Source organism: Budorcas taxicolor, chromosome 25, assembly GCF_023091745.1.
Source record: "Budorcas taxicolor isolate Tak-1 chromosome 25, Takin1.1, whole genome shotgun sequence".
Lineage (NCBI taxonomy): Eukaryota > Metazoa > Chordata > Mammalia > Artiodactyla > Bovidae > Budorcas > Budorcas taxicolor.
Genome location: NC_068934.1, coordinates 32666048 through 32679433, shown reverse-complemented (window position 1 = coordinate 32679433; position 13386 = coordinate 32666048). Strand labels below are relative to the sequence as shown.

At 36.9% G+C, this 13386-nt stretch overlaps 1 protein-coding gene across 1 annotated transcript in view; it reads left to right on the top strand.

Moving 5' to 3' along the window:
• Window positions 1-13386, top strand: part of ARHGAP32 (Rho GTPase activating protein 32) — a 122523-nt gene that overhangs the window by 46005 nt on the left and 63132 nt on the right. The window contains exons 7-9 of the mRNA XM_052662185.1: window positions 8861-8998; window positions 11163-11255; window positions 12100-12222. Coding sequence (XP_052518145.1) covers window positions 8861-8998; window positions 11163-11255; window positions 12100-12222 — 354 coding nt within the window. The remainder of the gene's footprint in view (window positions 1-8860; window positions 8999-11162; window positions 11256-12099; window positions 12223-13386) is intronic.

Genomic DNA, 13386 nt, shown 5'->3' with positions numbered 1-13386 from the left:
GCATTTTTTGATCACTTATATGTCTGGTACACAAATATTATGGCATACAGAGTATCATTTACTCTTAAAACAGCTCTGTGAGACATATAGTCTGGTTTCTATCTTACAGATGAGGAATGTAAGACTAAAGAATGTCAATAACTTCCCCATGGTCATGAAATTAAAGACCAGGATTTGAACCTCACTCTTGTGGGTTTTTTCTGTTTTTCCATCATAATTCTAGTTTTATTTATACTTAGTTGGCCACTCTGAAATCTGCAGGCATATTCTAATGTTATTAAAGAATTAAGAAATATACCGAAGCTAATAATCTAGTTTATTTGCATGACTTCAGTGGACAGGACCTGGATAGCATTCATATATGTAAAGATATATCTTCTATCTACCTACCTCTATAAAACTCTTAAGTGGAAGCCTCTGAAAGTCCAGGTTAACTGGCTGCAACCCTAGGCCAATAGGCTGTATATGTTAGTCACTCAGTTGTGTCCAGCTCTTTGTGGTCCTATGGACTGTAGCCCACCAGGCTCCTTTGTCCATGGAGATTCTTCAAGAAAGAATACTGGGGTGGGTTGCCATTTCCTCCTCCAAGGGGTCTTCCCAACCTAGGGAAGGAACCTAGGGACCTAGGGAGTTCCTGCAGGAACTCTGGTCTCCTGCATTACAGGCAGATTCTTTACCATCTGAGCCACCAGGGAAGTCCAATAGACTGTATAATCTGGGCAATAAAAAGGGGACGACAGAAGATGAGATGGTTGGATGGCATCACTGACTTAATGGACATGAACTTGAGCAAGCTCCGGGAGTTGGTGATGGACGGGGAAGCCTGGTGAGCTGTAATCCATGGGGTCACAAAGAGTTGGACACAACTGAGCAACTGAATTGAACTGATAAAAATATTTCCTAGCTGGTATACTGGGCCAAGAGCAGTTGGAGCAGATACCTGTCACTCAAATGTCATTCAGCCATATCCGTGTGTCTCAGCTGAACATTAACCATGGGCAAAGCGACTTTCTCAAATGCCTTGGAGACAGATCTACATAATGTCCTGCCTGAGCCCTCATTGCTCTCCCTCTCCTACTGATGGTTATTTAGAGTAAGTTGTCTTGACCAATATAGCCATGTGCCTTACGTGTTCCTTCCTTCGTCTTTTAATTCTTTTCTCCAAGGAAGCAGACTCGGGGAAGGGAAGGTGCTAAATGGAACAAACAGATGAGCTAGTGTGGATGAAGAAACACTCTTCCCAGTCTGTATCATGATATTGACCTGAGGGGAACACTTTGTCTTCTGCAAAGCATACTAATTTTCCCCTGCTTTTCGGGAAATAGCATGTATTTAGTTTGAAATCAATGAAAGGTAATAAAAATCCTAAGATATTCAAGAACAGGTAAAGGTAGATATGGAAAAACCTTTAATGTCTCAACTGTTGAAACTTCAATAATTAGAAAAAAAAAACAAAATTAGATACACCTTGACACTAATTACATTAAGCCCCATTACATAGTATAAAGCATTTATAAGTGTAATGTCAGTGGTAGGGAATCTTAAAAGTGTTCTGTATTCTATTATTTTATTCATTAGCAAATAAGCAGATATCAGTTTTTAAGTGTTAACTTTGAAATGACTCATTTAAACCTAGCGATTATAAGAATTTATTCCGATATGTGCCCTAATGAAAATTCTGTCTGATCTTTGCCCCTCTAAGTATAGTTTTATTAGTTAAAAAAAAATTGTTTCTTAGTATTTTGTTGTCCCATAGTAAGCTTTAGAGTAGTTGAAATGAATGGTTCTTATTCAAGTTGGATTTTATGAACTACCTTTGTATTTTAACCAGAATTCATCAATGTATAAGAAGTCATTTTTACTGAAGTGTTTTGTAAATATTTACAGTACCGTGAAGCCTTTTTTAATGTCCCAGTTGATGGAATAGACAGTTGCTTGTAGGGGAATGCTTTTCTGTCTCAAAATATCTCCTGTACTCTGATGCTTGAAATTCCACCATCAGCAATGCATTCCTCAGTATTAAGTATCTCCTCCACTTGGTCCATTTAGCATATGTTGTTACTAAGGGGATGGAGTTGATTATTAATGTTTGAAGAGCACCTGTATATGGATACAATGTATAAGCAGATGGCAAAGTTCTTTTAAGTGTGAAAACATTTCTATGAAATTTAGGTGTTACTATTCCCAATATGTACTTGGTGGCTCAGTCGTTTCCAACTCTTTGCAACCCCATGGACTGTAGCCTGCCAGGCTTCTTTGTCTACAGGGATTCTCTAGGCAAGAATACTGGAGTGGGTTGCCATGTCCTCCTCCAGGGGATCTTCCCATCTCAGGGATCAAACCCAGGTTTCCCGCATTGTAGGGGGATTCTTTACCATTCTTTACCATTCATTCCCATGGTAAAGAAGAATAAACAGTCACTCGTAGGTGTTAAGTAACTTGTATAAAGTCCCCTGTTCAGGATAAGGTCAAGCTGAGATTTAAATCAGGTCTTTCTTTTCACTGAACTTCATCATGCATACAGTTAATTCATAGTATTAATTCTGTTGCATGATAAACTTTCCCATGATTAAGGGTCTTCAAAGGACATGGGTGAAGAATGTTCTTCTCAGAAAGAACTGCAAATATATATTATAGTTTTTGTTTAAAGGTCCATATAGTTAAAGCTATGACTTTTCTATTAGTCATGTACGGATGTGAGAGTTGGACCTTAAAGAAGGCTGAGCACTGAAGAATTGAACTGTGGTGCTGGACAAGACTCTTGAGAGTCTCCTGGATAGCAAGGAAATCAAACCAATCAATCCTAAAGGAAATTAACCCTGAGTATTCATTGGAAGGACTGATGCTGAAGCTGAAGCTCTAATACTTTGGCCACCTGATGCGAAGAGCCAACTCATTGGGAAAAATCCTGATGCTGGGAAAGACTGAGGGCAAGAGAAGGGGACGACAGAGGATGAGATGGTTGGATGACATCACTGACTCAATGGACATGAGTTTAGCAAACTCCAGGAGATCATGAAGGACAGGGAAGCCTGGCGAGCTACAGTTCACAGGGTCACAAAGGGTCAGACATGACTTAGTGACTGCACAGCAACAACTCATTGCGTTTCTGCTATAGTCAAGCTATAGTCAAGCTGCTGTACCTTGTTGGGCCATTGTGATAGCAACTGCCAGAATGAGGTAAAATGCAAATTTAAACATGTTAGTCTCTTGGTTAAAATTCTGCCATAGATTTCCACTGAATTTAAAACTAAACCCAAACTACTCACCAAGGCCTCTGAGGGCCCTGCTGGATCCAGAGCTTGCCTGCTTTATACATCGTGGGACAGTCTTCTCACTCCTGTGCTTTGGTCTCACTAGTTTTCAGTCAGTTAAGACCCTGAGTTTTTTCCTCAACAAGGCATTACCTTAGGTCAGCCCGTAAGTCCATTCACACACGCACGTGCTGTTTCTGGTGCCTGCGCAGTTCTCAGGAGGCCGTTTAGATGCCACCTCCACAGAGGGGGCTTTCCCTCCCTACCTTGACTGGAGTAAGTTCTTGCTTATTTCTTCATAGCACAGAATTAGCATTATTTTATTTTTGTATTTATTACCTTAAGGGCTTCCCAGGTAGCTCAATGGTAAAGAATCTGTCCGCCAAGCAGGAGATGCAGGTTGGATCCCTGGGTTGGGAAGATCCCCTGGTAAAGGAAATTGCTACCCACTCCAGTATTCTTGCCTGGAAAATCCTGTGGACAGAGGAGCCTGGAGGGCTGTAGTTCATGAGATAGCAAAGAGTTGGACATGACTTAGCAACTAAACAACGTAACAATTTATTAACTTAAAAGTAGGATATTTTTTCTTCTCATTTGAAATACATTCTAAGAAGTCAGAGGTTTGATGGTCCTTTCTCTGTTTTATTTAATACTTACTCCAGGGCTTGGTTCTATGTAAATTTGGTCTTATATACACTGGGATTTTTCTTTTTTCTCGTTCTTCTTTATCATCTTTGTTAAGAATTGTTGATTTTTGTTATCCTTGGAGAGCAATACTTACTGATATTATTCAGGTTAGAAATTTGCTGCAAATTAAAATTTAGACATGAATAATGAATTTTTTGTTTTGTTCTTTATAATAAATAATTGAATTTCTAAAATATTCTGATCATTTACTTTATTCAGCCTATTTGGAAATTACATGATTAAGGTTGTTTTTTTACATATAAAATTTAAAGTTCTTCTTCCATATCCACTAAAAAGATAGGTATTTTACTGATTTTAGACTTTTACTCAGTGACTTTAAAGCGGCTTGGGAGGACTTGAAAATTATGTTTTAAGCTTTTAATTTCCTGCATGTAAATCTATATTAAAGAGCAGACATTTTGCTTGTACAGGAACAGTTTTTAAAAGTTGAAAGAAATCAGTTTATTGATGTATAAGGAAAGCAATTTTGAAATCCAGTCCCCAGTCTTTACCTTTTGAGTCTCTGAAGGCTATTGCCTTTATGTGGTTGCTTGTTGATATTTATTTCTTTGAGTAAGACTCTCTAGAGAGAAGAGAACATGATTACTTTTTATAAATTTAATAAACTTGATTTTTTTTTTAGACTAATTTTAGGTTCACAGCAAAATTGGGTGGAAAATACAAGGTACCCATGTATCCCTCCTCCTCATACATGCACCTCCTTCTCCACTGTGGGCATCCTCCCACTAATGTGGTACATTGTCACAACAGATAAGCCTCCACTGACATACCATTGTCATAGAGGTTCACTCATGGTGTTGTTCATTCTCTGGGTTTGGATAAATTTAAAACGTGTATCCACTATTATAGTGTGCAAAATAGTTTCACTAGCCTTTGAATTCCCTGTGCTCTACCTATTCATCTCTCACTACTCCCTAGCCCCTGGCAACCACCAACTTTTTTTAATTGTCTCCGGTTTTGTATTTTCTGTGGTGTCCTATGGTTGGAATCATGTAATATATTGCCTTTTCAGGATGGTAGATTCTTGCTTATTTCTTCATAGCACAGAATTATCATTATTTTATTTTTGTATTTAAGGGCTTAATTTTGTAACTTAAGGGCTTCCCAGGTGGCTCAATGGTAAACAGTCTGTCTGCCATGCAGGAGACTGTCACAAAGTTCCATGTCTTACCTCATTTTAGTGCTGAGTCATGGTCCATTGTCTGGATGTACCAAAATTTATTTATCAGTTCACCAGCTAATGGATGTGTCAGTTGCATCCAGGCTTTGGCAATTTTTAATAAAGCTGCTGTAAACCTTTGTTTGTAGGTTTGTGTGTGGACATAACTTTTCAACTCATTTGGGTAAACACCACAGAGTGCAGTTGCTGGATCCTATGGTAAAACACAGTATGAGTAATTTTGTAAGAAAGTGATGTCTGTGAAAGAAGCCGTACCATTTTGCATTCCTACCAGCAAGGAAGGAAATTCCTGTATGTAACAGGAATTTATATAACATCATTTGGTGTTATCAGTATTCTGGATTTTTGCTACTCTATTAGGTATGTAGTGATAACTTCTTGTTTATATTTGCCTTGCCCTGATGACATATGGTGTGGAGTGTCTTTTCATATGCTTATTTGCCATCTATATATCTTTCTGGTAAGGTGTCCATTTTTAAATCAGTTTTTGTTTTCTTATTGTTGGTTTTTAAGAGTTCTTTGTATATTTTGCTTAATAATCCCTTATCAGTAGTATGTTTTTTGCCAATATTTTCTCCCATGTCTGTGGCTTTTCTTTTCATTCTCTTGACAGGGCAGAAAATTTTAATTTCAATGAAGTAAAGCTTATCAATTCTTTTTTTTTCACGGATTTTATGTTTGCTCTTATATCTAAAGAAAGGCATCACCAAACCTAAGGTCATCTATATTTTCTCCTATGCTCTATTCTAAGAGTTTTATGGTTTTCTTATTAGGATCTTTTTGAGTTAATTTTTGTGAAAGGTGTAAGGTCTATGTCTAGATTTATTCTTTGTGTGTGGATGTTCAGTTGTTCCAGCGTCACTTGTTGAAAATTTAAAACAAAACAAAACTGTCTTTTCTCCATTGTATTGCCTTTTTTATCAAACATCAGTTGAATGTATTTAAGTGAGCCTGTGTCTGGGCTTTCTATTTCATTTATGTATATGTCTATTCCTTTTCCAGTATCATATTGTTTTGATTATTGTAACTTTATGGTAAGTCTTGAAGTTACATACATCAGTCCTCCAACCTTCTTCTTCTTTAATATTGTGTTAGCTATTCTGGGTCTTTTGCCACTCTATATACACTTTAGAATCAGTTGGTTAATATACGGAAAAATAACTTGCGGGGATTTTGTCTGGGGAAGCATTATGAATCTATAGATCAAGTTGGCAAGAATGAACGTCTTGGCAATACTGAGTCTTCCTGTCCACGAACATGGTACCTCTCTCCACATTTAGTCCTTTGATTTCTTTCACCAGAGTTTCGTAATTTTCCTCATGTAGATCTTCTGTATATTTTGTTAGATTTATATCTAAGTATTTCATTTTGGGGATGGTTATATAAATGGTACTGTGTTTTTAATTTCAGACTCCACCTGTTTATTGCCTGGTATATAGGAAAGCAGTTGATTTTTGTTTATTAACCTTGTACCGTGCTATTTTGCTATAATCAGTTACTAGTTCTAGAGGTTTTTCGTTGTTTTGTATTTTCTACCTAGACAATCGTGTCATGTATGTATAAAGGCAGTTTTATTTCTTCCTTCCCAATCTATATATCTTTTATTTCCTTTCCTTGTCTTATTGCATTAGCTAGAAGTTTCATACAGTTTTTAAAAGCAGTGATGAGAGAAGTTATCCTTGCTTTGTTCCTAATCTTAGTTGGAAAGCTTCAAACTTCCCACCAAAAATCAGTTCCATTTCTATGAACTATGATAATAGACTACTAGAAAGAGAAATTAAGAAAGCAATTCCACAATTGCATCAAAAATAATAAAATACTTAGAAATAAATTTAACCTAGGAGGTAAAAGATCTATTATTTTGTAATAACCTATAGTGGAAAATAGTCTGAAAAAATAATACATATAATATAACTGAATCATTTTGCTGTACAACTGAAACTAACACAATACTATAAATCCAACTCTATTTCAATTTAAAAAAATCCAGAGCTTTGAAATTAAAAGTCACCATCTGTTTAATCTTTGATAGAAATATATATATGTTAAAATAATTTTGATAATTTTCTGATATTTGAAGGGTTGCATAATTTTTGAAATAGATGTATGAAAGAAAAGATATTTGTAACTATGCAATAGGTTATTTTTCTTTTTCTCTGCCTTATTGTTCATTTTTATTTATTTTTTATTTTTGCCATCCCGAAAGAACAACTATTTAACCCACTGTTGTGACTCAGAAATGCTTTGGGTAGATGGCAGCTGTAGAAGTGAGAAAACAAAGGAGCTTACTTGAGCAAAGAGTAAAAGAAAGACTTTAAATAGTAGAAGAACAGCACTTAAAAATCATGTAGGCAAGAAAAGGAACATTTTACAAATGGAGGAAATGCAAGTAATTGAGCATAACTGGAAGCAAAGAAAGAGCATGAAGGAGTAGTGAGTGGGATCACACTGCAGACTTAGACAAGCCCAGATGATGCAAGTCCTCATATGTGCAAGTATGTTTGGATTTGATTGACCAGTGGTTCCCAAATCAGGTGATCATCAGACTAACTGGACTCATTCCAGAGTTACTGAACTAGCATTTCTTAGAATTGGGATCCAGGGACTGTTCTTTAAATTTTCTGCCACATGTGTTCTCTTATTTCATTCTAACAACCCCTTCTGAAAGACAGAGATGGTATTGCTCTCTGTGTAATGGAGAATTGCAGTCCAAAGTAGGATTAGGCATATTTATCCTGTTAGTTATGGGCAATACCTGTGTTTAGAATTCAGCCTCTCTCCCGTGAAGTGGTACCGTCTGCTTCTGCCCCATCTGGTGGAGGCAAATGGAAAAGAGCTACATTAGAGATTTTTCTTTATTTCTGAGACGGTTGCTTTTTCTCCTAATTTCTCCAAATTCTTATGAGACTAAAGCCTCCACATAAAAATTAAATTGTCAGACCAAATGGTGTGTAGTGGAGACCAATTCATCACTACTGCCCATGGGAGCTTTTGAAGCCTTCTGTCAGTGTTCCCTGACAAGCTCTGTAGTTCATATTAGGGGAGGGGAGTGGAGGAGGAGATCAGAGGCAGGGAGGTCAGAAGTGATGTGGGTCCTCACTAAAGCTCAGGCTGTGAAGTGATGGATTCGAGAGAAAATTAGAAGACAGTATGTGATAAATATGTTCTATGACTAAATTTTCAAATCTAATGAGCTTCAGAGCTTAGGCAAGGAAAGGAAGAAAGACCGAAAAGTGGGGAGAGACGGGGTTCTAGATACGATAAGCGCACCGAATCCTCCTAGATGAGATTTTAATGGTGTTGATTGCCAGTGCATTTCTGGTGTCAGTCACAGAAAATGTTCATGGTAACTGATCAGTAACCCAATTTTATTTTTCTTTAATTTTTGGTAGTATTCTTCCACACAGAATCATTTAATGGTTCTTTCTATGGGTTTAAGATTACATGCTATCTTCCTTCTACCAGTTATTATTCTCATGGAGAACCAGTGGGCTTGACCAGTCGTAAGAAGAGGTTTAGTGGACAGTTCTAGCTCATTTTCCATTATTAATGCTTTAATGTATAACTCACTAGAGGGTTTTGGAGTTTAACTGTTTACTGTCAAATTAATTAGTAAATATAAAATCTCATGGATAACCTATCATTATGGAATAAAGCCTGGTACATGACCACTCCCAATAGAGACAAATTATAGTGGTCTTTTTTTTCTTACTCATAGGGCAAAAGTTGGATTGTTAAAAGAAGTTATGAAGATTTTCGGGTACTTGATAAACATCTTCATCTGTGTATTTATGACCGACGATTCTCCCAGCTCTCAGAGCTTCCTCGTTCTGATGCTCTGAAGGACAGTCCAGAGGTGAGCATTCAGTACTTTGCAGAAGTAATCACTATTATGTAAATCAGCAGAAAACTTTTGCTAGTATATGAAGTAAAAGCTTATTTTGAGCACTCAGGAAGATTCATGGGATTATTTATTTCTTAAAACAGTAGAAAAATTAGTGATATTTTAGGATATTTCAAATAGGTTTGTTGTATAATTTTATAAAAAGAAACTCATATCTTAATATACAAGTAGGTGATATATATGAGCAGATCATTTTTCAAAGAGAATATAAATTATAGAAGCAAAAATATGGAAAAATGTTGACCTCATTAGTAATCAAAGACATGTATATTCAAATGATGCTGTTTACTCAGTTTATGATGGCAGGCTGTGTCCATGCACTTATTTCCGTGCCTGTCAAAATTTTCTAGTAAAAGTATACAGAGGTTTTTGTTTTTTGTTTTCTGTTGGTTTTTTTTTTTTTAATTTAAGAGGAAGGAGATTCTTTTATAACATTAGAAAATGAAAATAACCATCAGGGAGTCCAGAATTGTGAGGAATCTTGGAGTGGATGGGATAAGATTTAAGGGGGTAAGAAAATACAGTTTGAGCAGCTTCTGCAGGAAGACTGCAGAGGGACAGGTAAACTAGAAATCTTCAGTGTAAAACTGAGTAAATGAAGTAACAGAAGAGCAAACCGAGGGCTTTCAGAAGCGTGATTACCATCCTTAGAGAAAGCAAGGCAGTCACATTCATGAAATAAGAATAGAGTTTATAAAAATAAAATAATCAGAGATCTTAGAAATGAACATATGGTCATTTAAGTTAATTTTAATAATAATAAACATTAATAGCTGGATGACATGCAAAATGGACTTAGATGAAGAGAGAATTAGTGAGCGGGAAGGGCAGACTCTGTAAGAACACAGCCCCAAGGGGATAAAACAGTTGTGAGAGAACAGTCGAGAGTCCCAGAGAATAGATCCAGAAGTTCCCACAAGTTCCTGCTGCTTTATAGGAGTTATTATAGGAGGAGAGAGCGGATGGAAGTAGCTGAAAACATAATGGTAGTGGTGGTTTAGTCGCTAAGTCATGTTCGACTCTTGCCGCCTCGTGGACTGTAGCCTGCCAGGCTCCTCTGTCCATGGGGTTCTCCAGGCAGTAGTAGTGGAGTGGGTTGCCATTTCCTTCTCCAAAAACATAATGTTTCCCTAAATTAAAAAAGAGCCTGTTTTCAGATTAAATCAGTCCATTAAGTGTTAAATATAATAACATCTAGAAACACTGTAAAATTTCAAAATGCCAAACGCAGAGAGGAAACCCAGAAAGCCTCCAGAGAGCAAAAACGAGATTTTTCTCAAAGGAACAAGGAATGTATTGGCATTAGACTGCTTAGCAGCCACAATGGATGCTTGAGAACAGTGCAAGTCCCGAGGGGAAAACCCTTCCAATCTGTAATTAATTCCTGGGTAATTACATAGTAGAAGCAAAGTAGAGGCTCCAGGCATGCAAGAACTGCCACTGTGGCAAAGCCTCAGGAATGCCCTGAAACCACAGATTCTGTCGTATGATAGAAAACCTGGACGTCTCTCTGCCTCCATTTCCCTTCTCTGTCTGTTGGTTTTTCTTTCTCAGACTGTCTCAGAACATGACCGCTCCCAACAGGTACCGGGTTCTTGTGTCTTTGTAAAATAGCAGCCAAACGGAACTGAAATTAGGAGTTCCTGATTGCTGCAGCCACTCCTGTTAGGCTGCTGTTGGGTCCCACGGTTGGACCATCAGCTGACTTGAGGTGAAGGATCACGCATGAACTGTCCTGCCGTGGCTGGGTGGCCGAAGACTGCAGCAGGCCTTGGAGGAAGTGTCAGAGTAGTGGGGAGAAGTTGGGAAGGAAAGTAATTATGTCTGTGCCATCATTTTACATTTTCAGTACAAAAATAGAAAGAAAAGGCAACCAAATTAGAAGCTATATGACCCCTGATGATGAGGAGCCGAAGTGAAAGTCCTGCAACAGATAGGGAATTATGTAAGTGCCCTTAGTGTCAGTTCATGGAACTGTGAAGCTTCTGTAGAGAACCTCTGTGACTATGAAAATGCCTGAAAATCTGCAGATTTTTTTCTCTCAGAAACAACCAGTTTACACCAGTTTCTTTAACAGTGAGAAACTGTTACCACTGAATCTTCTCTTTTTCTTTAGTCGGTCACTCAGATGCTTATGGCTTACCTGTCCCGCCTTTCAGCTATTGCTGGGAACAAGATCAACTGTGGACCTGCCCTTACTTGGATGGAGGTATTAATCTAGTTCACTCTTTATTAGAGTTAATTACCTACGAAAGAAATCCCATGTGAATTTTCATAGCTACTGAGTTTCAGGAATTGAATAAGTGGGGCTTATTCATGTCTTCTGGAAGATAGATATGGTACAGTAAGTATTTTTATCTCAAACCTTTTTTGATAATCCAGGAAACTAGTTTTAATATTATTTTATGAATCAGAATGACACCTGTTGTTTTGGTGTTCAATATATTCATGTTTATACATTTAGCAAGGTGTGTGTATATATATATATATATAAATTTAATTGACTTAGTAGTGAAAATAGTTTTTAGTCATTTAGAAACAAGAGACAATTAAATCCTTTTAAAGGATCTGATTTAAGAATGTCTTGAGTGATAGAGTATCCAGTCAGTATGTTAGATTTTTTTCTTTAATTTGCGTAGGTAGAGTTACTTTATTCTTTAAGTGAAAATTGGGAAGATGATAAAAAGTGGAAAGAATATAGAACTTAGAGCCAGTACAACTTGCATTGAGATCTTGTTTTTTCATTATTGGCTGTGTAATCTGGGACAAATTATTTAATCTTCTGTAATTTATGTAACCTCTTTTAGCTTTAGCATCTTCATTGTTAGGTATAGATAATGATGATAAGTAACTTTTTTTAAGTTGTGAAGATTCAATTATATATATAATACATGTACAATACAATGACTGGTATATAGTAAGTAGTTTTTTTTTTTTTTTTAAGATTCTTTGGGTTATAGTTTTTCTAAATCGAGTCGAGTTATATAGATACACCAGGAAATTTGCAAGTCCCATGTCTTTAACCATCTCATAGTACATTTTCTTTGTTCTAGATTGATAACAAGGGAAATCACCTTCTAGTTCATGAAGAATCCTCTATTAACACTCCTGCTGTTGGTGCTGCCCATGTTATCAAGAGATACACTGCTCGGGCCCCAGATGAATTGACCTTAGAGGTGAGTGACCAGATATGCTCTGTGTTAGCTCAGTCCGTGCTGCCTTTCTAGCCTCATCTTTGTGTCGATCATTTACTTAATGAAAAGCACCAAGTGTTTCTGCCCTTTATTGTCTTTCAGCCTGGCATGCCATCTATTTTTATTTTAATGACTATACTCATTCTTAAAAATTCAGCTTAAATGTCCCGCATTTTTTCTAGGAAGTCTCCTTGATTTTCTTCCTTCTACTCCAAGAAATACATACCCTACTTCTCCCCTACCCCTCGCTCTGCCCCCATAACCCCTGCCCAGAGCCTGCACTGAATGTCATTCTGAGCTGTTCTCAAGGCTTATCTCTGAAGGTCACTTATTACATTCAATCAAAGTTGTTCTGCTCTGTTTGTCTCTGTGAGCTTCTTGAAAGCCAGATCCTCTTGTCTTTTGTCCTTTATTTTGGCACCTAAAAACAATACCCAGTGATCCTTTTTCTCATTGTTCATAGATTGAGGTAAAGACCAGATGAAAAGTGAAGTGAACATTTCTTGCTATCACATGCAAAAAGAGGGGATTTAAGTTTCTTCTGTTAATACTGGCTGATGACAGATCAAAAGAAAATGCTGGCAGTTATTCAATTTAAGAGGAAAAAAGTGTACGTTTTTACTGTACAGAATTCAAGCATTCTCAACTAAATTTTTAGCTCTATATACAAAGAATCCTTGATCTTGAGAGATGCCATGTTTGTTAGCAAATATGGTTTTGTGAAGAGGACATTCATGACTAGAAAAATTAGTCATGAATATACCACAAAAATTTGTGAAGCAATATTGTGTACATTAGCAACATTGTTCTAAAGTGCCTAACTGGTTTATCACAGAGATCATCACTTATTTTGAATGAAGAATATAACTTCCTTTAAGTATATTATTAAAAACTATTCTTGCTATTTTTATACTTAGGATTTTGTAAAAGTTTGTGTAAACTCATTGGTTTGTCTTTTAGGGTGAACAAAGTCAGCTGCTCAGTGGGAATGTTATATATTGAACCGCCTTTTGAAAGAAATGTAGCTGTCGTTCAATTTTACATGTACTAAGAATAACCCGGTAATTGTAGACATCTTAGAGCGTTCCTATATAATGAAATAAGATACGTTAATTGCTCAGCCCAGTGCCTGGCACATGGCAAGCA